The sequence below is a fragment of the Lampris incognitus genome, chromosome 18, assembly GCF_029633865.1.
Source record: "Lampris incognitus isolate fLamInc1 chromosome 18, fLamInc1.hap2, whole genome shotgun sequence".
NCBI lineage: Eukaryota > Metazoa > Chordata > Actinopteri > Lampriformes > Lampridae > Lampris > Lampris incognitus.
The window spans coordinates 36,848,883-36,875,170 of NC_079228.1; the positions used below are offsets into that span (position 1 = coordinate 36,848,883).

The window sequence follows — 26,288 nt, forward strand, 5'->3', positions numbered from 1 at the left end:
ACCATTTTAGAAAATAAAAAAATAAAATAAAAACCCCGCTCCTTAAAAAGAACTGAAACTAGAAATGACAAACTGTTTGAAACAGAAAAAGATGGGTGGTACCTTACATCCTTGATTTCAACACTTGCTTAACTGGGTCTTCCCAGACTTAAAGATACACTGAATGAAAAAGCCCAGCAATCAGTTCCCCCTCAATAATTTACATATTTTGGAAAAGCACAGGTAAGCGATAATGGGCTCTGACCTATTTAGACATGTGAAAAGATGACCGTGGTAAGTAGCAACCTTATAAACACCCTTTTGAAAACACACTCGTCTTTCAGTCTGAGGGGAAGTGTGTGGGTCAGCATGAGCAGGCCAGCATGTTATCATTACCTGTACAAGAATGCATAAAAATGGAGGTCCCAAAACGGACTGGTAGTGGGTCGTGACAGAGGTTTTTCATCAATTTAGTGTTTTGTTTTAATTGTATTCGGCCAACTACCCCACTCTTCCGAGGGAGGGCTGCAACTACCACATGGCTCCTCTAATACACGTGGAGTCGCCAGCCGCTTCTTTTCACCTGACATTGAGGCGTTTCACCAGGGGGACGTAGCACGTGGGAGGATTACACTATTCCCCCCCAGTCCCCCCCCCCCGAACAGGCGCCCCAACCGACCAGAGGAGGTGCTAGTGCAGAGATCAGAACACTTGTGTCTGTAGGGACGCCCAACCAAGCCGGAGGTAACACGGGGACTCGAACCGGCGATCCCCGTGTTGGTAGGCAACGGAATAGACTGCTACGCTACCCGGACACCCAACAATTTAGTGTTTTACAGTAGCAAGTCACTCTTCATTTAGCACCTCTGCCTCAGCTGACTGACCACTTCCTGTTAGCTCTTTCGGTACTTTCTCTGTTCCTTGGTGCTGTCCCAAAAGTGCAGACCACTGGGACGGCTAACGTGCCGCTCCATCACCAAAAATACCCGCTGGCTCTTGATAAAGCTGCCCACCCATAACTTCGACTGATCCCAGACCCACAATACACAGCCGCGGCCCAGCTTCTGTTCAATATATAGGTGGGTTTTGTTTTTGTTTTTTTAATTAGGGATGTTTTATTTAATCTTAAAAAATACACCTTGTCACAAACGGAAGTTGGAACCACAGAACATTTTAAAGTTGCCGCCCGCAATCTTGAACAACCGGGTGATTTAAGCCACAGCCTAACAAGGTGTCCTATGTTTTAAAATGATCTGATGGATGGAGCCACCTTTTCTACTGGGAGTTTCATTAACCGCTGGTGCTTTACCCACCGTGTGGTTAACGTGGTGTGATGGCAGTGGTGGATCTAGAGATTTTTTCCTGGGGTGGCAAAAGGGGTGGCAAGACTGTGTCCCAGAGGTGGCAGCTGCCACCCCTTGCCACCCCGTAGATCCGCGCCTGTGTGATGGGCAGGACAGAGACGAGGGCAGCAGTTACCATGGCGGCACACACATCTATTTCCAGGGCACAGAGGAGAGAGGGACATGGTGGTGAGGAGACATTTTGGGGAAATGGGCATGATCCCTTTCGCTCTCACTGAAATGACAAGAAACCTTCCTGTTGACTCTTTCTGCATTTCCTCTCTTCCTTTACTTCAGTCGCGCTCTCAGGGCAACGTCGAGCTCGCCCGCCGCACACGTGTAAAAACACACGAAGGGACTGGACTGCATCTTTAAGACACCTTTGCACATTACCTAGTCGGCAGGCTCGCTCACACACACACACACACACACACACACACACACACACACACACACCCTCCCACCAGGGCTTCACAACCCACTACTGCAACTTGTAAATCACCAGCTTTACTTCATTCTATAAAGAGTTTTGTATTATAATTTATTTCTGATTTCTCCCAATTTAGTGGCCAATCGATCCCTATTCTAGTTCAAACACCCACCCTCGGGCTGTATGCGTTCGCCAGCCGCATCTCTCTGGCCGGCTTCGTGGCGAGGCGAATCCAGGCCGAACCACTGCACCTCCAGCACACACACAGATACGTCCGCAAGCCGACTCCTCCCCCCTCCCGAAGCAGAACCGCCAACGTTGTAAGGTTGATGCTAGGCCCAACGGGGTGCAGGCACGGAAGTAGCCGTGATTGGCTGTTGCTTCGGCCAATAAGACAGCGCGGAACCTCGAAGCGCACTGACTTGAAACAAACGATGCACACTGAAACATTTAGCTAGCTAGCTTACAACTGACCTGAACACTGCCAGATCGTACCGTAACGCTAGCTAACGTTAACGCTCGCTAACAACGGAAATTCAAAAAGAGTGTAAACCCTAACCCTGACCAACAACCAATCACGTCTACTTCCGTGCCTACACACCGCTGGATCTAGCACCAACCATGCTGCAAACCTCTCTAGTTTGCCGTCGACGGGAAGGAGATAGCCGTGACACCCGCCTCCTCCAAGTCACGCGACGACAAGCCCTCACTTTTTGACACACTGCCACCTCGCGGAGGTAGAGACACTGCCCAGCTGCGGAGGAGAGACAAAGCGAGTGTACTTTCTATTTGCTTAGCTGCAGGCGCCCAGACGAACCAGAGTGGTCGCTGGAGAGTGACGAGAACCCAGAACTTAGTCCAACCTAGACCCCTATATCCCCAGGTGAGGCTGGCCAATTAATGCCCCACCCACGTGGACCTCCGGCCGTGGTTGGAAATGACACGGCTGGGATTCGAACGCCCCAGCAGCATGACGCAAAGATGTGCAGAACAGCGCCTTAGCCCCCTACGCCATCGGAGGCCCCGTTCTATAGAGTTAGCTTTGATTCCAACAAGAGGCCTTACTCGTTCTATGGAGGAAATTCACCACAAATCAAGTTACATACTGGAGATTTGTTTATTTTAATCAAACCGGCCAAAACAGAACCGTTTCTATTTCAATGTCTTACCTCGAAGCGCTGCAAGAGAGACGACCCAAATGAGTCGTGAGTAGTCGTGAGTAGAGTCGTGTTTTCATGTCGATTTGTATCGAAACGTCAATATTCGGGAAAACTAATTTGATGAAGATTTGTGAGTTTTTGGTCTACACTGTGCAGCCCCGGCACGCGCACATGCGCACATACACACATGCACACACACGCACGCACACACAGAACCAGAGCAGCACTTTCATGTTCAACAAGCCCTTGTCGAGCAAAACTCCAAGGTCTAAAAAGAAATAAACTCTAAAAAGAAAAAAGAAAGGAAGCAACATCCCTGATGTTTTCAAAAACAAAGTAAGATGCTGAAGTTGTTTTTTCTTTTTTTTTTTTTTAACTTAAATATAATAAAGATATTTCTAACTTTATCGATTTGTAGAGGTCAGTCCCCGGTAGAGTCTGTGTCATCGTTTATATAGTCTTCCTCTAGAGGCGTTCTGCCGTTCTGAGTCCCCCACTCCTCCTCATCGTACTCAATGCTATCGTTATCCTCCAGCGCCTCGTTCTCCTCCTCCGCTAGCTCTCCTGCCCGAACAGTTGGGGCCTCGGCTCCCTCTGCTCCCTCTGCCAGGGGCCCGGCGTCCGGCTGGCCCCGCTCCAGCGGGGGCGGGGGAGCCACATTGGGTGCATCCTGCTGCGCGGCGTAGCCCCCGTTGTTGTTGGAGAAGGTGCCCTGGTCCCGGCTCTCATCCTCCACGTACACCCGCTGGTGACACATGGGGCAGGTGTCCTGGATGTACAGCCATTTCCTCAAGCACAGAGCGTGGAAGTAGTGGTGGCAGGGCGTGATGCGGGCCGAGGTCGAGAACTCCTGGTAGCAGATGGCGCACACGTCCTCGATGTTGCGCAGCTGCGCACCGCGCGCCTCGGGCAGAGAGTTGATTTTCTTGACGGCGGTGCGGCGGTTGATGAAGGTCTTCCAGCCGTTCTTGGCCTGCAGGTAGATGTTGAAGTAGGCGTGCAGGCACATCATGCAGGCACGGATCTTGCTGCCCGACTCAAACATCATGGTGTAGGCGCCATTCCCAAACATGATGACGCCGAACAGGAACTCGATGACGTTGCCCGTGGAGCGCACGTAATACACGTAATCATCCAGCTTCTCCCACAGCACGTTGTAGAAGCCGTCCACCATGAACAGGCCGTACACCGTCAGGGAGACCACCACCTGCCGGGACAGAGGAGGGCTTGATTAAGGATGGACAAAAAAGCCTGAATTTCAAAAACAACAACAGGATTTGCTCGTTAAAGAGGTCATATGCTTTTGTGGTTTTTCCCTTTCCTTTAGTGTGTTATATACAAGGCTCAGCGTTTTTGGTTTTTGTTTTTCAAAGCCATCCAGCATGCCGAATTTCGCCACAACAGGACACTGCTACATAACCTTACACGAACAGGAACAGCTTTTGGATCCGTGGAAACATAAAATCCGGGTGAAAATCAGTTTAAACCGGTCGGCTCCTTCTAAAAAAATCTGGGTATTTTTCAGTGAAAATCAGTAAAAACCGAAAACGCTGAGCCTTGGTTATATAGCTGGGAGGTGCAGGTAACATGTCTGCAGAGTTACAAAGTCCAAAGTCCACGCCAGAGGGGAGCGCTCTCTCCGACAGAAAACCTGAAACGCCTCGTCTGTAGTCCGGCGTTTTCTTCCGTTATTTACATCTACGTCACTATGCAACACATTTTTATAACGCCGGCATGGCGGCTAGTCTGGCCCGCCCCCAAACAAAGTTCGGTAGAGCGGACGGGTCACAGATTTTGGTGCAACACCGGGAGGAGTTTGGTTGGTGTGTACCAGTGTCGGGAAGATGCCATTGTCTTTGGTACGAAGGCGAATTCCCTTTGTACAGACTTCAACAGGGGGACGAAAAGGAGAAGAGGTGGTTAAAATTCCTTTTCACCGCTATTCCTCAGCAGGACAATCCCAACCGTATACGTCCCCTTCGTTTTACCGAGGACTGCTTCCTGAAACGGGCACGGTTCAGCGCTGGATTTTCGATTTGTTCGCCTCTCCTAAAGAAGAGAGCAACAGACAGTACTGGATACGGTTCTTTTGGGCCAACAACACCCACACGCCAACGGGTTTGTTTGTTCACGCCACCTCACAGAGGACTCGAGCCCAGTAGCCGAGCTGGATTTTTGGCTAGGCTGGTGCTAAAAGACGGGACTGTTCCATCTGTAAAGGGCCACGTCGAGGGGTCAAGAAACCCAAGCTGTACGTAACATTATGACATCGGGCCAAATGGCTCGGCAATACAGTTTCAGTGCGGACAACGGGCGCAACGAAGCTAAAGTTACGTAGGGCACTAACGGTGACTGGCTCAAAACAACACAGCCGTGCTGAGCAGTCAGGTCACTGGACAACGAAGCGTTTGATTGCTGAACACGTTTGGGAGTATTTCATGGGATTTCATGGATTTTGGGCTACTGATCACGAAAATCACCGTAAAATTTTCCTACCACATGCCTTTTTGTAGATATAACCCATTTTTGTGATTGGCCCTCATATTTTAAGTCTACTAGTATGTTGCTCACAAAGCGAGCTGTTTTGGTCAGTCCAAGCATGCCTGGGCGTGCACGCAGTGTAGTGTAGGGGCTGTGCGCGCACATACACACTTCTTTTGTATGGGCATGTGGTTCAGTGATTTTTTAAAAATACATTCTAATATTGAGATGAGCTGTAATGCCCATCCGCAGTTTCCATGTAAGGTTAACACTGGGGCAGTCTGCCCAGGTATGTTCCCCAACTTACCCCACCCCCCTCAAAATTGTTGTATTAGTGAGTTAAATAAAGAATAATCAAGAAATTTAAACAAAGCTGAATAAAGAAAGAAGAGCCGCTTTGCTCTAATACTCAGATAAGTGCTCTTTGGTGGGGCAGGTAAAAACAACAAGAAAACCCCTTGGAAAAACTCGCTTCTGCAAAGTAAAACACACAGAAGGCACGGCACCGAGGAGGAGACTGTCTCTTCATCGGTGCCGTACCTGCTATGTTTGTTACTCCACAGAGGCGAGCTTTTCCAAGGTATTTGTTTCTTGATACGAGGCTATGTCAGACAGGGGGGCCCTTAGACACATCCTGCGGACGGGGCCCAGGATACCTCACTACAGTCCGCTCTCACCTTGAGGCAGAGCTCCACGCAGAAGGCGGTGACGGCAAACAGCCAGGTGTTGAGCGCGTAGTGGTGCCAGAGAGCGTAGCTAAGGGCCACGGGCAGGATGAAAAGCACCAGGGAAACCAGCAGCACAGGGAAGTGACGGCGGAACGAGGAGACGTGCGACGCGCTCAATGACATGAGCACCGGATCGGTCATACCGTGGATGAAGTGAAGGATGGCCGTCAGCAGAAGGCACATGTTCCGGCTCAGACGGACCTGCAGGAGGAGAGAGCGTTTGAAATTAAAGAGATATTTTTGAGTTGCCATCCCGTACCCCAAAATAGTCCAGTATTTGGAGTTTCACGGTAACGCTGTATTGACAGTGTTGTGCTAGGACCATAAACTCAGTCCAAGACAGTCTGTGGATGCAAAACTATCCATCCATCCACTCATTATCCGAACCGCTTATCCTGCTCTCAGGGTCACAGGGATGCTGGAGCTTATCCCAGCAGTCATTGGGCGGCAGGCGAGGAGACACCCTGGACAGACCACCAGGCCATCATACAGAGCCGACACACACACACACACAGATTCATAACTAGGGGCAATTTGGTACAGCCGATTCACCTGACCTCCATGTCTTTGGACTGTGGGAGGAAACCAGAGCACCCGGAGGAAACCCACGCAGACACAGGGAGAACATGCAAACTCCACACAGAGGACGACCTGGGACGACCCCCAAGGTGGGACTACCCTGGGGCTCGAACCCGGAACCTTCTTGCTGTGAGGCGACCGCGCTAACCACTGCGCCACCGTGCCGCCCAATGGTGTTAACCCATTGACGAAAATGAACTAGATGAAAAAGAACTGGTTTATGCAAGTAACTTTCCTAGAAATTCGCTTTAGATTTTATTTGTAAAGTCTTGTGCTGTTTAAGCTTTTTGATGGAAACAAAATTCCCCCAAAGGGCAAAGGTTTTTATTCAGACAAACAATTGTTTAATGAAGCCATACCAGCCGTTCCTCTGGGTCAAGGCTGCTGAGGCCCGTTTGTAGTGCCAGGATGAAGAACAGAACCGGTGCCACAAAACCCAGACGTTTGTCCTCTTCTTCTGTAGAGCCTATCACAGGGAGGGTGGAATTACGTGATTATTCATGTTCCATATACAGTGGTTATCATCACATTATTATCCTGCCTGCCTAAACACGTGTAGCTCCATGCACAAGTTGTTCTGTTTGCGCTGAACTATCCAGGCGCTAAAAGCAGAGGTTGACTTTTCGAAGCCGGACCCCGTTAAATCTTTGCCGGTCTTAATTTAGAATCGTACAGACAAAAACTTCATCGATGGCTTTAGTATTAAGAAACTTACCAGTTCATTGAATCTTCTCGCTGGGATTCAAAGCAGGCCAATGAGACAACCATTCAAGCCTTCAAAAACCAAAATATATCTCCTTTTTGGACATGCGAAGCTCACGGTACAGTCACCGACATCTTCATCTATTTTATGTTTACTCAGAATGTATCTCAGAAAGGAGCAAAATTTGCTGGGCTTTGCAGCTGACAGAGTACATCCCAACTATCCATTAACTTCTGCACTGAGAGCAGGAAGTCCTGTAGTGTTAGCTACAACTGTGGACTTCCTCCAGAGTAAACTGGCATGACTGTAGCAATAGCAATGAAAACACATTTGCAGTGGAGCCAAATAAAATCATTTTAACTTGGTAGAAATCGTGGCTTGTGCCTATTTTTGACTGTGCTGTGGGCTCTGCAATTCATAACAGCAGATATAATGACAATAGTGGATGACTGTTGAAGCCCAGTGATAAGATTCAGCGAAGTGTTAATTTTCTCAACACTGAAGTCATCACTGACGTTTTTGTCTGTACCGTTCAGAGTGAGGCCCGGATGAAGTCTAGGTTTAAAAAAAGCCAAACTGTCCTTGAAGCAATCTCGCATGCCCCCACACAACATCTGTCACATACAAGCATTTATGTCCTTCTCGCCCTCTATCCACACCCTTCCCGCTGGTTATATTTTGATACCTCTTACAGTCATTCAGCTGCATGGTCTCCACCACTCTCGCTCTTACTCACTCACCTATGAAGGCCAAGATGCTGAGGCCCAGGTAGTGGGCGAGCGAGGAGATCACGGCGCTCATGCCCAGCACGGTGAGGGTGGAGTCACATCCCGAGATGATGAGGTTACTGGACACGTCCCACAGCACGTCCCAACTCAGCAGGTAACTCTGTCAGTAGCCAATGAGACAACAACACCATCAACAACAACATCACATACAGCAACCAGCTAAAGTGCCAAGCTTTGCTGTATGTGACATGGAAAAAAGAGGAACTGTTTGGAAGAGTCAGATCCACCTCAAGTGGCCAAGTGTCTCAACTCTCCACACTGAAGACTGTTACTTCTTCTTACTCACCTGTGGGTTAGTGCTGGCATCCATTGTCCCACCTATGACCTCACCACTCTCCTGCCGGACCGCCCGTACCACGTAGACCAAGATCAGGGCCTGGGCCATAACCCGGGTCAGCCAGAATACCCGCAGTACATCTGGGAAGCGGATCCTCTTCCAGGTGTCCTCTAGGAGCAGCTGAAGACCGTAGAGCCGGTACATGTGCCGCACCAGCAGATAGACGTACCGGCACGAGTAATAGAACCACCGCAGGCGCAGGGCCAGGCATACAGCCGTATTCAGGGCCAAAGCTAGGCCCGACAGCACCGCCACCAGCTGTCTGACGTCTGCAGGCAGCTCTAAAATCAGCCCCCACAGGGGGACCATGACGTCCAACACCACCAGCGCTGCAAACACTGAGTGCAGGTTGAGAAGGAAGACGTAGCCCACACTGAAGAGCAGCTGGACCATGGCCACTCCCAGCCAGAGGGTGGGCCCATTCCGGGGCAGCAGTCTGAAGCCCAGCACGGCTTTATAGTAAGCACTATAGAAGTCTATGTGGGAGGTGGTGTAGTAGTTGATGAGGACGGCCACCACGCCAAGCAGGACGGCAAACAGCAAGGTGTAAAACTTGAACAAGGCCTTCTGGGAGAGCACTAGCACCACACTGGACACCAGGACACCTGCAACACATTATGAGTATGAGTTGATTTTTATCAAAACAAACACACACACACTGCACCGATCAATTGGCCGGTTCTGGTCACCGGCCGATTTTCAGCTTGACTGGCCATGACTGGTGACCGGCCGGTCATTCTCAGATATATTCTGTCCCGGTCAAATTTACACACGCCCCACAACGGTTCACGTCGTACACGCAGCAGCACGGTCTCGGACATACTTTGCGCGTTCCACGTCCGTGGACAGCTGCGAACTTGTACCAGTCACGCGCACGCGGTTCTATTCATACAATCGAGGGTCCGCATCAGTCTGGCGATCAACACCCCATTCTAGCTGGTGGCGGTAATGCACCATAACATCGTTTGCCAACTGCAAACCGGCAGGTTTTCATCTCTCCCAAGCGGTCGCACGATTTCTCGCCAGTTCAACGCCATTTGGCTGTCGTTGTGTTCTTTCGAAGATGACTTATATAAATGTGGGTAATGGCGGATCTCCTCGCACAACCTCACGGTCACAAACTTTTGCCTGCGTGCAGACGTCCACATAGGAATAAAACCCCCAACCCCAACCCATATCTGTCCCTAATATCCATCAGCACACTTATATTTTACATACACCTGCCTCACACCAAGATATTAATCCTTTACAAAAACTTGTCCCCATTACAGTACTGACAAAAGTGGCTTAGTTTGAGTGAATGAAATACAGACATGATGTCTTAACCCTTGCGCTGTAGTCAAGCGTAATCATCGACACTTATGACAGTTTCAGAGGACAAGCGACCATATTAATACATGTCCAGACTGAGTGTACTGTCCGGATGGTGTTTACTGTAGAGGACATCAGGCTACGCTGTCAGATAATGCCGCACCAGTTGGTCAGTTTGTCCTGTTCAGCCATCTCCAAGTAAGTGTCATCAGGCATGTTGACACCGCAACCGATCATAATCCCAGCTGATTTGCCCAATTAGCACACCTTCAACCAGAAAAGAGGGAGCCGGCGTCCCGGTAGCGTAGCGGTCTATTCCACTGCCTACCAACACGGGGAATGCCGGTTCGAATCCCCGTGTTACCTGCGGCTTGGTTGGCGTCCCTACAGACACAATTGGCCGTGTCTGCGGGTGGGAAGCCGAATGTGGGTGTGTGTCCTGGTTCCCGAACTAGCGCCTCCTCTGGTCGGTCAGGGCGCCTGTTCAGGGGGAGGGGGAACTGCGTGATCCTCCCACGTGCTACGTCCCCCTGGCGAACCTCCTCACTGTCAGGTGAAAAGAAGCGGCTGGCGACTCCACATGTATCGGAGGTGACATGTGGTAGTCTGCGGCTCTCCCCGGATTGGCAGGGGGGGTGGAGCAGAGATCGCGATGGCTCTGAAGAGTGGGGTAATTGGCCAAGTACAACTAGGGAGAAAAATAAGTGCGGGGGGGGGGGGAGAGGGAGCCAGGACATGAAGTCATCGGGTTTAGGGTTTGGCTGGAATAAAAACCTGAACATTCTTGCACCTCACTGGCACATAATAGTAGACCACTGCTGCAGTCGACCAGCAACTGTGGCAAGTTACCAGCAATGGTTTATTAGGCACCATGTGCCATATCCACAACTATTGATTTATATATATATATTATATAATATACATAACAGGGTTGGTGCACAAGTTTAGAAGGCCTCGTGAACTGTTCAAAGGTTTACATCTGTTCAAATGGTAGGTTATGTAACCTGACGCTTGTCTGCGGTGAGTCAACCGTGTTTGCCGGACGCTGTGTTGACGCCTGGTGGACTGCGGGAGAAAAAGAGGACTCGTGCCACTTGTGACCACGTTTGCGGGCTCAGCACCTAACTATTGTTGTGCTTCCACTACTGGGAGTCAAGTCCATTGTCACGAATCAGAACGTAAACACAGATACTGTCGAAGGCGCTGGTGGTGAGGGAAGGTCAGCCACTAAGACAGCTAGGCCGCTCTTCGAAGGAAGCACTGCTGTTGTGCTGAACAATTTCACCTGTCAGGCCTAGCTGTGCCCCCTAACACCCTTGTCACAGGGACCCTAACATTAAAACCAGGCATGGGTTTTGCCAAGGTAGGTGACTGCTAAAGTGACCACCAAGTCAAGCAAACAGTCTTGCTTGTATATTCAGAATCAGAATCAGGTTTACTGGCCATGTAGGTTTGCATATACATGGAATGTGACTCTGGTTTCGTGGCTCTCTCAGTGTGACTTAACATAGAATAACAACACTACAACACAACAATCTTCACATATACACACAAGGACTGACTTATACAGGTGAAATAAGAGGTGATAAAGTACAGTGGTGCAGAGAATATATCAGAGATGCTGAAATACATGTTAGCGGGTTACTTACATATGTGCCTGAGGTGGATGACATGACAGGGCGTACCAGTACTCGTACAATGTACAGTACAGTATGTACAACATGGCTGGATTTATTTGAGTGTTATGGGTTCATTTGAATGACACCCTGTGGATTATTATTACTATAGATTCTCTTGAAAAAGAACTGGGTAGGAGTTCCCAGAACACAGAATACATGTTGTCATTGTAAAAGGTGACGGAGTGGGTTTGAGGACCACCACCATCACAGCTGATACAAGGGGGCTCCGATCCTGCCTTAACAGAAGCGGGTTAAGAGTCCCAGAGCTGGGGGGGGGGGGGTTGGGTTTGTGTCCCAGAGGCAGCAGGACGAGAGCGACAGCCACCCAGTGAGGACATCCGCCCGGCCAGATGTTTTCATTTTGGTGGACTGCTTTACTCTTACACCGTTATCTTCTTTTTATCCCGAACACGTAGAGCACAGTGAAGTTTGGCTGAGTGATGGTTCACTGATTTATCACACGTTTGCTGGTGACGTACTGGCTTAGGTCAGGGTGACAGGTGACAGGGAGGAAAAGCCCGGATGAGCAGACCCGCATAGCTCAGCACGCTGCTGGCTGTGCAGACTGATGCCCACTGACAGCTACAGACAGACAGACAGACAGACAGACAGACAGACATGAACTAAGAGACACAATGCAGTACATCAGATACTGCAATGTCTCATGTCCGGTGTGACGTCGACACCGGATCATGTGCATTACTCTACTGCATCAATTATCCGCGTGCACAACAGAGCCATTACACTGTACTACAGTAATACACACGAGTACTACAGTAATACTTGTGTCACATGACCTAACAGGGACAGATCACAGTCCACATATGACAAAAAGACACACTGACGTCACAGACATGAGGCTGTGCTTGGGGTAGTTACCGGTGAGGCTGGAGGTCTACCGAGGGGCTGACACTAGTTCGGAGTCCGGCCTGCCCCCCCAGTTCGCCCGTTAAACTTACCCAGGACTCGGACAAATATCCTCCCCGCCGCTTCGGCCCATCCTGACCCGGGGTCGTAGTACGAGTTAAAAATGGCGTCGATAATAAAGACGCAGGGGACCCGGAGGACCACGTCCAGCACGGCCAAGGCCTGCTGGCCGATCCGGACCTGAGCGGACGCCATGCAGCCTCACAGCGACAGTCCCGGGGGACCGCTTCTCTCCATACAGCCTCAAAATAAAAACCCGGATTTTAAAAAAAAACAAGTCGCCGGCCCCACGCTCGACTTCGGCTCCGCGCCGTTATTTAGAGGGGGACCCTGCGGTCCGCCATCTCCGCAGAACCCTCCTGTTGCTGTGCGAAAAACCCGGAAGTGGCTGTACGCGGACGTGACGTACGAAGGTGCGTCATGAGGCGTGCTGTCTGACGTAATGGTTTTCGACGGACTCAAGGCGCCCGAACGGGCGCGCTGGGAACCGTTTCTGCAGCGTGGGAATATTTGAGTGGAAGTCCCAGTTTTCCAATGTTGGGAAACGGTTTGGCTTCTCCCGTAGGCGTTTGTTATCCCCAACAGACAGAGAGAGGTGCGTTACAAAATTGCACACCATATTGATCCCGCTGTAGCCGGTTAGTTTCTTGCCCGGTGCGGGATTCGATACGAGGTGTACCGCGCCACAAGGCGACGTCGCTAACCGCTCGGCTAAAGGGTCAGACCCGTTAGCTAGGCGCAGTGTTTATCAAAGGGGGGTGACCCCCTAGTGGTCCGTGGTGTAATTGCAAGGGGTCCGTGAAAATAAAATATCTTTATAAAAAAAAGAGCCTATGACATTTATAGAAATAGGATTATTTTACTCAAATGTGACTGAGACCTTTATCTACCTAAACTATAAAGGGTAACGGGACTTTTTTCTCTAATTACATCTGTTTCACAAGTGTAATTTATTGTATTTTAATAAGAGATCTCGCTCCCGTTTGCATTGTTAAAAGTTACTGCATAAAACTTCTGTTTTGTTACATATATCTGAAAGTTACTGAATACATATTCTGTGTTGTTACATATATCTGAAAGTTACTGAATACATATTCTGTTTTGTTACATATATCTGAAAGTTACTGAATACATATTCTGTTTTGTTACATATATCTGAAAACTACTGAATACATATTCTGTTTAGTTACATATATCTGAAAGTTACTGAATACATATTCTGTTTTGTTACATATATCTGAAAGTTACTGCATAAGAATTCTGTTTTGTTAACTATATCTAAGTTACAACTGAAAGCTCTTATTTTTGCCCCAAAGAGTGAATAAATGCTATAATGCAATTTAAAATGCAGTTTCTACTGTTTCTATCAAATTGCAACCCCCCTCCCCCAAGATCAGGTGGAGGGGTCCTCAGGGTAGATCAAAAATACGCAGGGGGTCCAGGACCCCAAAAAGGTTGAGAACCACTGAGCTAGGGGCTAACGTGTCTTATTAGTAGTTTACACCACCAACAAAACACTCTCAAGATCTGTGGATATTGAATTCTGTAGAAATGAAGAAACTATTAAACATATATTTTGTCAGTATGTCAGTACACATCAGGATTCTGGGGGGGGGGTGAGGATTATTTAGTTGCTCAAAACAATCATTCAATTAAACTGGAAGCCAGGGATGTAGTACTCTATTATGAAAACCAAAAAACCAGAAAGTTCAGCAGACCTGAGGTAATACCATACCCACAAAGCAAAGTTCTTGGGGTCTCGGCCATCGTTTGAGCCTTTCAGGATGGAAACCAGAAAGCATTTTGAGTCTTTCCAACTTAAACATAATAAGAAATGTGATCATGTGGTTAGTATGCCACAAGATTTGTTTTTTTGAAGAAGAAGAAACTTGAATTTTGTGCCTAACTCTGTTTATTTTATTTATCTACTTTGTTATGTTACATTTACCCTGTCTTGATAACTCGTTGACTGTAATGTACTGAAAATGGAGTCATAATTGTTATATTATCCTTACTTTATAATGATGCCTGTTCTGTTTTTGTCTCAATGTTTGTTATTGTAATGCTCGTTTCTTCAATAAAGAGACAGTGGGGGGGGGGGGATAAAAAACTATCACTGGATTCTTATTTAAAATGTTCACATATAAAATAATGAAAATATGCTGATATATGTATAATTACTATTACTTGTAATTGCACTTATATGTAAATCATAATTATTTAGACGAACGTCTTATTACTATTATACTATGCTTTTGTGAATTAGACCATTTTAATGCTGTAAAGAAATTAAGGAGTCATAATGTGTTTTATGCTAATATCACTGGATTCTTATTTAAAATGTTCGCATATAAAATAATGAAAATATGCTGATATATGTATAATTACTATTATTTGTAATTGCACTTATATGTAAATCATAATTATAAGTAAATCATAATTATTTAGACGAACGTCTTATTACTATTATACTACGCTTTTATGAATTAGACCATTTTAATGCTGTAAAGAAATTAAGGAGTCATAACAATGTGTTTTACGCTAATATCACTGGATTCTTATTTAAAATGTTCACATATAAAATAATGAAAATATGCTGATATATGTATAATTACTTACTTGTAATTGCACTTATATGTAAATCATAATTATATGTAAATCATAATTATTTAGACGAACGTCTTATTACTATTATACTACGCTTTTGTGAATTAGACCATTTTAATGCTGTAAAGAAATTAAGGAGTCATAACAACGTGTTTTAGATTAATATCACTGGATTCTTATTTAAAATGTCGTCATAAGTAAAAGAGTTCTATGCCAATAACTTATACAGTATTTCCAAATTCAGAAAATAAAGACAAGTCCACATTGAGTTTGCTATCCAGAATCTGAGCGAGAGACCTGGTCTCTAAAACTGTTATCTTTACTTCAACAACGAACGTTTTGTCTCAGTCTCATTTAGTAAACGCGGGGCTCAAATTCGACACCATATGAAAGGCACTATTATTTATTATTATGGTTTGATAGAATGGATTATGTGTAAGGTGGAACGGGCTGGAATGTGGGTCCCAAATGTGATCAAACTGAATGGACGAGGCTCTGGTTCAGGAGCCTAGTCTACTGCGTTCAGTATTTAGTCATTTCTCTTATTGATGGATTTGAATTCTCTTCCCACCGACGGCCTTGCTTAGCACGTCAGGCCCAGGCTGTGGCGTGCTGCTGGCAGTAGTGTGGGGACGGGGCTCCGCATCCTCTCTGCCCACACGTTCGTCTGACCTGCCTTTTGTCAACTTCTGATCTGGACTTCTTCCTCACTATTTGGCTCGACAACTTCTGTTGTGCGTTATCCTTTCTCCAAACACTTTTATTGAAACACAGTGAGACATCTCAGCCTTAGCATCGTGACCAGCAGGTCTACTCTTGTGACAGCTTCATTTTAATGATTTAGAAAAAGAAAAAAAATCAATTGCATGCTGTTACATGTAACTTTGAATTTGTACGCCTAACCGTCGTAACAAAACCTTTCAAAACCCCCCTTGTAATTGCTTGTATTGACTGGTCACCAGCACCACAGCAGTATAACTGGTAAATGTATGGAACCTTTACAGTAGATACTAATATTATATATACATACACACACACATATATACATGTATGTGTGTGTATATGTGTGTGTGTATATATAAATATATATATGTATATATATATAAATATATATGTATGTATATGTATATATATATAAGTATATATATATATATGTGTGTGTGTGTGTGTATGTATATATATATATATATATATATATATATATATATATATATATATATATATAAAGCATTAAAGTTAAAGCCAAACAGTTTTCCCTCGGCTGAAGTTGACCCTATAAACCATAAGCCTCCTCATTAGGCTGCACATTGGACCTTAGTAGATTTTGGGGGGAAAAGGGATTGATGAGAACAACCACCTTAGAAGGATGGTCTGGTTTGGGTTAGCAAAGATAATTTCACTGAAGCTATACCAGTGACCGGCCATAGCTGTCAGAACTGCGATTGGTTTTATTTGACCAGAAATGCTTCACGTGGGAATTTGACGCGAACGTCTCACGACTTGGATTCAGGTTTCATCAAGCTGCAGGCAAAATCATGCAAAACTTGGTGCTAGACGCACTGGGCAACACAAACTCCCACTTTCCTAAAATGATACCATGCCAACAAGCAAATGCTACCAATTACCCGCCAGGCTACAAAACAATACCATGACGTTAATGAACGGCTTGTTACCGGGTTATGGAGGGTTTGGTTAAAAATAGACCGGTTGGCAAGATGTTTGACTTTCCAGACAAGACAATAAGAGTTCAATGCTGAAACAAATGTTGAACCAGTAATCTGACGACTGGAATCGACGGGATGGCACCGATATCAACTACCAACCTGAATGAATTAACAAAGCATCTCTCCACATTGACCTCGTTCCCAACCCCCCGTGCTGTGCCGAGGCCTTGGGAGATTTGCCTCGCTAAGACAAAGTGGTCCATCATCAGCTCGAGCTGAAGAAGACTTTGACGGTGTTGTTGTACATTGTGTTGGCCATCTCCAGCGGGTCCTCTTCTCTAGCGGCTGCCATCACCTCGAGAACTTGTCTGAAAGACAAAAGTAATAAAATGCAGTCATTCGTTGAGTTGATTGATAAGGTCCATCTCGTCTCTCTCCTTAGTGATGGATGGTGCGTGATGGAGCCATTTGTGGTGTTGTTGTGGTGGTGCGTTGACACACACCGGTATAAAACACAAGTTTGAAGTGTTTGGTGTCTCTTTTTAATCAGTATTCAGGTCCTTTGATACTTTTTAAGGCGTTATGTAACAAGTGAACGTGGACAAAAAGCAGCCAGTACTATAACGATGGGGGGGGGGGGGGAGTAGATGACAGGATTCTGACAAACTGGAATTTCATTTAGAAGACAACAGCAACAGTCCGCTCACATGATGTGACAAGGTTCATTCCTGTCTTTCAGGCAGTGTCCCGCCTCCCATTTCTTCTTGGTGGGAAAAGTAGTTTTAATGTGTTTGGCACCTGCATGCGTGTTCTTCACGCCACACCAAGGAGCATCTGAAAAAGAACCAAGAGGAGAAGAGTTAATATTCAATACACTGTTACGGCTAATCAGGCTAATCTAATTAACCATAGTAATATCCATATCACATCGGCGCAAACTCATGTTTGCGGTGGCCTCACCCAGTACTGTCCATGCAACATCTTTGTCCATGTTTGTGTCTAAGTTTGTCTTCGTTTGATGGCTGGGAGAGCTGGTGCTGGATCGGTGGGAGAGCTTGGTCTGCTCCCAGACAGCATCCGGATGTGGGCCACTTCAGGCAATGATGTGGCACTGATGGCCTTCTTCTGGCCCTGACAAAATGGATGTGAGCCTGAAGTGACTCACATGTATAGTAGCAAATATGGCCCAAATATGCCAAATCAAATGTGGGCCTTTTTTGGCAAAGATGCGGTGCTCTCAGCAACATGTAATCTGGATGTGACCCTGAAGTGGCCCGTGTGGTAAATGGTGAATATGGCCCAAATATCACAAAACAAATATGGGCCACATCTGGCAAATATGTGGCACATGCGGCAATGCTAAGGTTTGGTTCTGGCCCAGATCTGGCAAACAGGAGTGGACCGCCCAAGGTCCATCATTCCACGTGGTATGTGGGTCGGATGAAAGTCGGTTGTGGGACGGGTCCGGGCCACAGCAATTTTGCTATCTGGGCTGCATCCTGTGGGCCCAGGGACCACGGCCCTGACCGGAGCTGTGCCCAAAGAGGTAACACCGAGGGCGGTCTGACAGGATGCGGAAGCGGGACAGGCTAAGCTAACTGCTAGCCCATGCAGACCAGCAATTCTGATAACACCAAGGGCGCTCTGGCAGTGGCCTTGCCTAGCCTTGACTGTATTTAGTGCCGTTGTGTGAGGTGTGTCGAAGGTGTCTGGCTGGGAGAGCTAGCTTGGTCTGCTGCATCCTATAGGCCCAAGGACCACAGCCCTGACCGGAGCTGCACCTGAAGAGGGAACACCGAGGGCGGTCTGACAGGTCGTGGAAGCAGGGCAGGCTAAGCTAACTGTTAGCCCACGCACACCGGCAGTTCCGACAGTCATCCTGGATGGCGTTCATTCTCCTGGACAGTGGAATTTCTTTGTTTAGTTTGGATGTGTGTTCCTGTAGTTCTTGGATGTGTTTTTGTCGTTGTGTTGCACTGCTGTGGGCTGGGAGAAACCCTGTTTCGTTTCATTTCACGTGCGCAAGTGCATGAAATGCAATGACAAATAAAGTGTTTCTGACTAGAAGGAGCAGGAGGGGCACGTCAAGATGGCTGCCAGACTCTCCGACTGTACCAGAAACTACAGTGTGCAACACTATCATGGGGTCGCAATTGTCAGACATTGGCTCTCTGAGACTTGCGCTACTCACCATACAAAATTACCATGACCATGTCATCAAGACACACCAAAACAACCTCCTACGGATACCGATGAAACCTTCTGGTCATATTTTCACCGAAAATAAAATATGAACAACAGCTTGACTCCACCCACCTGTCTCGATCATCAGCCTCTCTGTAGGGATGGACTTCATAGCTTCAATATTGGCATCAGTTTTCAGGGAGCTGAGACATGGAGAGAGGACCAGGTGAAAAGAAAACCCCATTTCGCTTTCCCTCATTTCTTTAAAGGAATAGCGGCATCACGCTCTCCTCGGGAATTCGTCTCTGTTAGAGCAGTAGGAGGGCTGAGAAAGCCAGAGCAGAAGACGTGAGCTGGTTTATATGACAACCTGGTGCAGCAGGACTACAAATAAGCTGTAGCAGGACTACAAATAAGGTGTAGCAGGACTACAAACAAGGTGTAGCAGGACTACAAACCGGGTGTAGCAGCCATTGTGGCTGGTGTGCCGTCAGCTCAGCAGTAAACAGTCCCACCCTTGTAAAAATGGATCCCGGGACCAAAGCTAACACAGACAGTCTGATGTATTACAAACTACATCCCACTGTTGTACAGTCATGTTGGTTGTCATGGACACATCAGCATCACGTCTCAGTCTCAGTCTTTTTTCCTCTGCACCAGTGTTCATCCTACCCAGTCAAAACATCTCAACAGTGGTATACGGAGACTGGAGAGTGCCTCCAACCATGGTGAAGATGACTGGTGGTGTTATGGAGCCTGACTCCATCATACACACGGATAACATGAACATTTATCAAGGGGGAAAAATCACAGATGTCAGCTTTAACGGAGCTATTATGGTCAGCAGACATTTGGATGAACAGCTTGGTAAGTGTGAATTGTGCACATCCTTTGTTTGTAAGTAGTCTTTCTGCTGTGATGCATAGTCCTCGGTAGCATGATGAGTCCTTGTGTGGTTTTGAAAGGAAAGTGACATTTTGCAAAATAATAACTGACGCATGTATCCACCAATCAGCGCTTAGCAATCCTCTCCACTTCCTCCGACACCTGACACTGCTCCGACACCCCGCTAAAACCAACGGAGGGTGGATTTGATGCAATGTAAAACAGGTAAGGCGAGACTGGTAAAACGACATGACAAGGAGGTGTGACATGCTGACAACCTAATCTCGGGGAGCATTTACAAAATGTCTTCCACATCCTACCAGCCGTTTATGCCGATGTAGAGGTCCAGGTCTGTCAGGGCTGCAGCCTCTTCTGCCGTCCCGTCGAATGAATGGACCTGAAAGACAGATTCAATCACACGGACCTGGGTGAGGGATCAGTTCTTTAACTCTGAAAAAACTTGCACTTTTTCTTTTTTTGCATTTTCCCCCTTTTTTTCTCCCCAATTGTACCTGGCCAATTACCCCACTCTTCCCAGCTGTTCCGGTTGTTGCTCCACCCCCTCTGTCGATCCAGGGAGGGCTGCAGACTACCACATGCCGACACATGTGGAGCCGCCAGCCGCTTCCTTTCACCTGACGGTGAGGAGTTTCACCAGGGGGACGTAGCGTGTGGGAGGTTCACGCTATTCCCCCCAGTTCCCCCTCCCCCCCGGAAAGGCACCCCGACTGACCAGAGGAGGTGCTAGTGCAGCGACCAGGACGCATACCCACATCCGGCTTCCCACCCACAGACACGGCCAATTGTGTCTGTAGGGATGCCCGACCAAGCCGAAGGGAACACGGGGATTCGAACCAGCGATCCCCATGTTGGTAGGCAATGGAATAGACCACTACACTACCCGGATGCCCCGTAAAAAAAAATTGCACTTTTTAGCACAGGGAATCTGTTTTGTAGATCAGTCTGACCTTTAACCTCTCTGCGACGGAGAGCAAGGGAAGCAAATTTCCCCAAAACAAGGACGATACACTGTTCATGTGACCATTTTATTAAAAAAAAATACTCAGTGTCAACGGTTCATTTATTTGGCTATGCATTATATTTGTCACTAGCTTTTCTGATTTCCAGAGCTTATTAAACATAGATGATAGGTATATGATTTTTTATAATGATTTAATACTAATGTCCACGATTCTTCTGTCCAAGTACGATTCAATTGTTTTTGAAAAGGCAGAAATCCTTTTTTTGGGGATACACCCGTTTAGCTTGCTTTTATGCAGATGACTATCGCATAAAGCTATCATCCTCAATATCACCAGAAACCTCGAGAATTTCTGCTCCAAATTGGACCGATGCAAAACAGTAAATAAATACATAACAGAGCCTCTACTCACCACTCCTCCAACCAATCGCTCTCGATTCCTCCTCATGATATCTGTCAAAGTGAAGGTGAAACAACACAGAGGATTCATCTGGAACGTCCACTCGGACACGGACGACCGACGACATGAAAACGAAACATGGACGACTGAATCAACTTACCGACGAAGTCCTGATGGGAGTTCCTGCAGTGGAGGAACATGGGTAATCTGGTCTCCTCAGCCAAGGCAAACTGCTTCTCAAAATATCTTTAAACAGCAGGCAGTTAGAAGAGGTGGTGAAGTCGGTTAATATGATCAATACGAGGTATTGGTATACTAAGATACTGACACCATTTTTTTTTGTATCCCCCCCCCCCCCAATTTTACTTGGCCAATTACCCCACTCTTCCGAGCTGTCCCGGTCTCTGCTCCACCCCCTCTGCCGATCCGGGGAGGGCCGCAGACTACCACATGCCTCCTCCCACACATGCGGAGTCGCCAGCCGCTTCTTTTCACCTGACAGTGAGGAGTTTCACCAGGGGGACGTAGCGCGTGGGAGGATCACGCTATTCCCCCTCCCCCCACGAACAGGTGCCCCGACCGACCAGAGGAGGCGCTAGTGCAGCGACCAGGACACATACCCACATCCGGCTTCCCACCCGCAGACACGGCCAATTGTGTCTGTAGGGACGCCCAACCAAGCCGCAGGTAACACAGGGATTCGAACCGGCGATCCCCGTGTTGGTAGGCAACGGAATAGACCGGCACGCCACCTGGACGCCCTTGACACAATTTATTTTGGATTTCTGATGTTGAAAACAACCAGTTTGTTGAGGTAATACGCAAAAACAGCAATAAAATAATGTTTTCCAGGATCATCAAACCCAACAGTCCTGACTGACTGTGGTCACATTACCCATCGGGAAAATCGGGACGGTCATTTTGACACGGCAGGTACCGTCCTGCTCAGGTCAGGTCAGTCAGACAGAGTTGGTCATATTTCACAATATCATGTTGGGTTTTCTGCTCCCACCACCCGAGATAAATACCTCACGTTGGAAATGAAACTCACTTGAGTTGGGTCTCCTTCGGACAGAACTGCAACCTGTCAAAATCTGCAGGAGATATGAGAGAGGAGCAGGCCAGCGCCAAATCAATACACCGCTCCTTTCAGTAGGGATGGAGCACTCAGGCCACACAGAAGGTCTGCACTAATGCTAGCTGCATATTTAGGGTATCAAACAACGAAAAATGACATGTAAAACTGCACCAATTAGGAAACTTTTTGTTTAAACCCCCCCCCCTCATTTTTCTTCCTAATTGTATCCGGCCAATGACCCCACTCTTCCGAGCCATCCCGCTCGCTGCTCCACCCCCCCTCTGCTGATCCGGGGAGGGCTGCAGACTATCACATGCCCCCTCTGATGCATGTGGAGTCGCCAGCCCCTTCTTTTCACCTGACAGTTAGGATGGGGGGCCAGGGGGACGTAGCACGTGGGAGGATCACGCTATTCCCCCCCCAAACAGGCGCCCCGACCAACCAGAGGAGGCGCTAGTGCCGCAACCAGGACACACACCCACATCCGGCTTCCCATCTGTAGGGACAATGCGAAATGGCACTCAGAGCATATCTTACTTCTGGAACGTTACATAACTCCCAGCAAAACCGGACATTAGGGCGGGACAAAACACAGGGAGGGGTGTGATCTGATTGGACGGTGCAAAATTGATATTGTCTCGATGCAAGCTTAATCCACGCGTAGAAATCCCAGAAAGGTTGAATTAGTTCATGTGGACACCAAAATATGTGGGGAAACATTTCATCACTTGGAACGGGAGGTCAAAGAGGCCATCTCTGTGAGGAGGGAACCACCATCCCTGAACCGGGAGAGGGGGGGGGGTACATCTATCACCATCTTACAATGCTGTGACTGCAGCCATCCCCCAACCCTCTGTGAAGAGTACACGACACATTTCACAGGGATTGTAACTTTAATTAATGGTCACGGCAATTTGCATATGAAACCAGCGTTAGATCGCCAGTTTCAGTGTTTACGCGACTGCACGTTTATGAGGCTGGGGATACCTGCAGCCAGCTGAGACTGACCAGGTTACTTAGATCAGCGGTTCAACTATTTTGATGTTGAGATACTATATCGATCCCCGTGGGGAAATTCTTCCTCTGCATTTAACCCATCCTAGCTGTGTAGCTAGCAGCAGTGGGCGGCCGCCGTGCAGCACCCGGGGACCGACGCCGGTTCTTCTCGCCACGCCTCGCTCAGGGGAACAGACAGGAGTGTTAACCCTAACATGCACGTCTTTTTTATGGCGGGGGAAACCGGAGCACCCGGAGGAAAACCCACCGCAGACATTTTCTGGCATTGGATGATATTACTGGTCGGAATGTTGCTCGACCGCCGGCTTGGACTTGGTGATGCAAATCACAAAAACATGGCCGTTTCAGAGGAAATAAAGCTGCTTAGATTTTGATGTGAACGGAAGTTTTGTGATTTCTTTTTGGCACAAGTTGTTGAACAGGTGCATAGTATGGCGGGGGATATGGCCTAACCAGGTAAAAAAGTCAACGTTCATTTCACGCTATCTCTAAACCCCGCTGGTCAGGAATCACTTAACGACACAACTCAGCACTTCACACACCTAGTCCACATTCTCCTATGGCCACCACCTTTCCTTTGTGCGCCAAGGCCAGGTCCCTGAGTCCCGACAAGTACTGGTCCTCTCCAACCTGCTCAAACTCACTGCAGCGTGTCGGGTGGCAGCCGACCGTGCTGTAGAACTCATCTGGAGGTGGAAAGACATTAACATGAACGATAAGGCTTTGTATAGACAGCCCCGTGTAGCACCGCGCTGACACCACCAGGGTCGGGGGGGGGGTATTCCCTGATCTTTTTTACCCCCTCCCCTTTCATAGTAATGACATGAAAGACCTGTCACTGCAAATCCATTACTTTTTTAAAGATGAAGAAATGGAGATCCAACTGTCTCTCCTGTTTATTACTTGTTTTTTCCACTATGGTAGTGTGGTTCTATCATATTCTATTTGAATTTAACTCGTATTGTGTTTTATTCTGCAATATAGTGACCTCATGTGTCATTGTGAAATTCGTTATATACTGTATTTGTTACATCACCTCTGGTCTCAGCTAGTCTGTGGGCCTCCTTGCTGTCTTCAAGGCTTCCTCCCGTGATCATAAACTGCATGGGGAGAAAAACAATAAGTGAAAATGTACTCGGGTCACAGAGCTGTACCAGAACTTAACAGAAGAACAGGGCTTTGTTTGGTAAGTTTATTCTCAAATCAGAACCCCAAACATTTTATCCACCAAATAGGAGGGGAAATACAGGATCTTTTCAACTGTTTTTCATAAAGCTAATTTTATACGACCCACTGCAGGGCTCATCGAAGTACACTTCACACTCTAATGTCGGTTACACTTGAATGGCTCCTCTACATATTAAAGCAAGTACGATAAACTTGAATTTTTGAAATGGGCATTGCACTTTGGAACAGAGATAACCAATAATAATCTTTTTCATTTTGTGAAAATCTGGATTTGTTCAAATCTGGATGAGAAGGTTATGGAGTTAGGGTTACCTTCTGGACCCCGACTTTAATGGCCCTGTCAATGACCTGATCAAAGTCATCTGTTAGAATATTAAAAACAGAAAAAAAGAACGGTCTCACATTTGAATGTTGTCAGCAACACAGACGACAAAAAAACAGCCTTGGTTTATGGGCTATATCTCAGTAGCAGGCACAGTCATTATTACCATTGTGTTTTTGTGTTCCTCTGTAGAGGCCTCTGAACATGGGATCCGTCAGGTTCACCCCAATGTCTGAGGAAGGAAAGGAGGGTGGTCATCATCATCATCATCATAATTATAATAATCCTGGGCCTGGGCCTGTGGAGCTGAATGGCTGGGGCATGGGAAAAGTACACGAGCCTAACACTGCCAGGGTTAGAGGTCCCATTCCCTGTGGAAAGCAATGGGTTCAGTGGGCACTGCCACTAGGCGTTGCATCTCTTCTTATCTAAGGAACCCATGTCCTAAATCTAAGGAACCCATGTACCAAGTCTAAGGAACCCATGTACCAAGTCTAAGGAACCCATGTGCTAAGTCTAAGGAACCCATGTACCAAGTCTAAGGAACCCATGTACCAAGTCTAAGGAACCCATGTACTAAGTCTAAGGAACCCATGTACCAAGTCCAAGGAACCCATGTACCAAGTCTAAGGAACCCATGTACTAAGTCTAAGGAACCCATGTACCAAGTCCAAGGAACCCATGTACCAAGTCTAAGGAGCCCATGTACCAAGTCTAAGGAACCCATGTACCAAGTCTAAGGAACCCATGTACCAAGTCCAAGGAACCCATGTACCAAGTCCAAGGAACCCATGTACCAAGTCTAAGGAGCCAATGTACCAAGTCTAAGGAGCCCATGTACCAAGTCTAAGGAACCCATGTACCAAGTCGCACCGTATGACCCACCTGCATTTCATCAAGTACACAGAGTATATCCTCGCTGCCACATATTCATTATTCAAAACAGCATAGTGTTGTGCATGCCTAACACTGACTTGGGAGGAGATGTGAGTGAACCCACGATGACGGACAGTGAGTGCATTGACAGGCTGGGGTTAAAGTATCGTGCAGTGAAGCCATGCGGGGGATATGAACCAGCCGGTAACCGGGGCTGCAGCGCCGTCACTCCCAACCACAGCTGCTGCAGGGCTGCAAGCTAGCTAGCTAGCTAGCTAGCTAGACCAATAGATCACCTGGCACACCACACACGGCTAGCTAACATTCAGCTCCTTGTTGCTTGTTTTTTGTTGTTTTTTGTTTGGTAAAATCACGCTACCTGTCACTTACCGATGAATTTACGTTGGGCCATGCTTAACTTGGAGAAGCCTCTGAAAAGACTCACACACGCAACCCTCCCCAAGCCCATGACGCTAAAATACCGTATTGATCAGAGTAGAGGAGCATTACCAAAATTTTGTTTCCCCATCCATCATATCCAAATATCAATAAAATACCAAGAGAGATCTGCAAACCCGTAACTGAACCGCGACCCTGGGAGCAGGATAAGCAGTTTAGATAATGGACGGATGGGTGGAGG

At 47.3% G+C, this 26,288-nt stretch overlaps 2 protein-coding genes across 3 annotated transcripts; both read right to left on the reverse strand.

Annotated features, from left to right (window-relative positions):
- Window positions 1-1,745: 1,745 nt before the first annotated feature.
- rnf139 (ring finger protein 139) lies at window positions 1,746-12,873 on the reverse strand. The gene is made up of 6 exons (XM_056298269.1): window positions 12,478-12,873; window positions 8,478-9,133; window positions 8,144-8,291; window positions 7,060-7,166; window positions 6,071-6,322; window positions 1,746-4,119 (listed from the first exon to the last, which is right to left on the reverse strand). Exons 1-6 carry the CDS (start codon window positions 12,638-12,640, stop codon window positions 3,334-3,336), a joined length of 2,112 nt encoding a protein of 703 aa, XP_056154244.1. The 5' UTR covers window positions 12,641-12,873; the 3' UTR covers window positions 1,746-3,333.
- A 3,392-nt stretch (window positions 12,874-16,265) lies between these two features.
- On the reverse strand, window positions 16,266-26,117 carry tatdn1 (TatD DNase domain containing 1). Of its 2 annotated transcripts, XM_056298270.1 has the most exons (12): window positions 26,039-26,117; window positions 24,939-25,004; window positions 24,763-24,812; window positions 24,299-24,362; window positions 23,805-23,948; window positions 22,219-22,261; window positions 21,328-21,413; window positions 21,180-21,220; window positions 20,106-20,182; window positions 19,033-19,103; window positions 17,424-17,550; window positions 16,266-17,084 (listed from the first exon to the last, which is right to left on the reverse strand). In XM_056298270.1, the coding sequence occupies exons 1-12, from the start codon at window positions 26,115-26,117 to the stop codon at window positions 16,982-16,984; spliced, it is 951 nt and encodes a 316-aa protein (XP_056154245.1). In that variant the 3' UTR covers window positions 16,266-16,981. The 2 variants fall into 2 exon arrangements, with proteins under 2 accessions (XP_056154245.1, XP_056154246.1); XM_056298271.1 differs by lacking the exon at window positions 24,763-24,812 and having other exon boundaries at window positions 26,039-26,071.
- Between the last annotated feature and the right edge of the window lie 171 nt (window positions 26,118-26,288).

Coding starts and splice junctions, on each gene's coding strand:
- tatdn1 (XM_056298270.1), bottom strand. CDS start 26,117: ATGGGCTTGGGGAGGGTTGCGTGTGTGAGTCTTTTCAGAGGCTTCTCC. Junction 24,363..24,762: donor TTAAAGTCGGGGTCCAGAAG/GTAACCCTAACT, acceptor CTCCCCATGCAG/TTTATGATCACGGGAGGAAG. Junction 22,262..23,804: donor CATAGGAGAATGTGGACTAG/GTGTGTGAAGTG, acceptor TATCTCCTGCAG/ATTTTGACAGGTTGCAGTTC.
- rnf139 (XM_056298269.1), bottom strand. CDS start 12,640: ATGGCGTCCGCTCAGGTCCGGATCGGCCAGCAGGCCTTGGCCGTGCTG. Junction 8,292..8,477: donor ATGCCAGCACTAACCCACAG/GTGAGTAAGAAG, acceptor GGCTACTGACAG/AGTTACCTGCTGAGTTGGGA. Junction 6,323..7,059: donor TTGACCCAGAGGAACGGCTG/GTATGGCTTCAT, acceptor CTCCTCCTGCAG/GTCCGTCTGAGCCGGAACAT.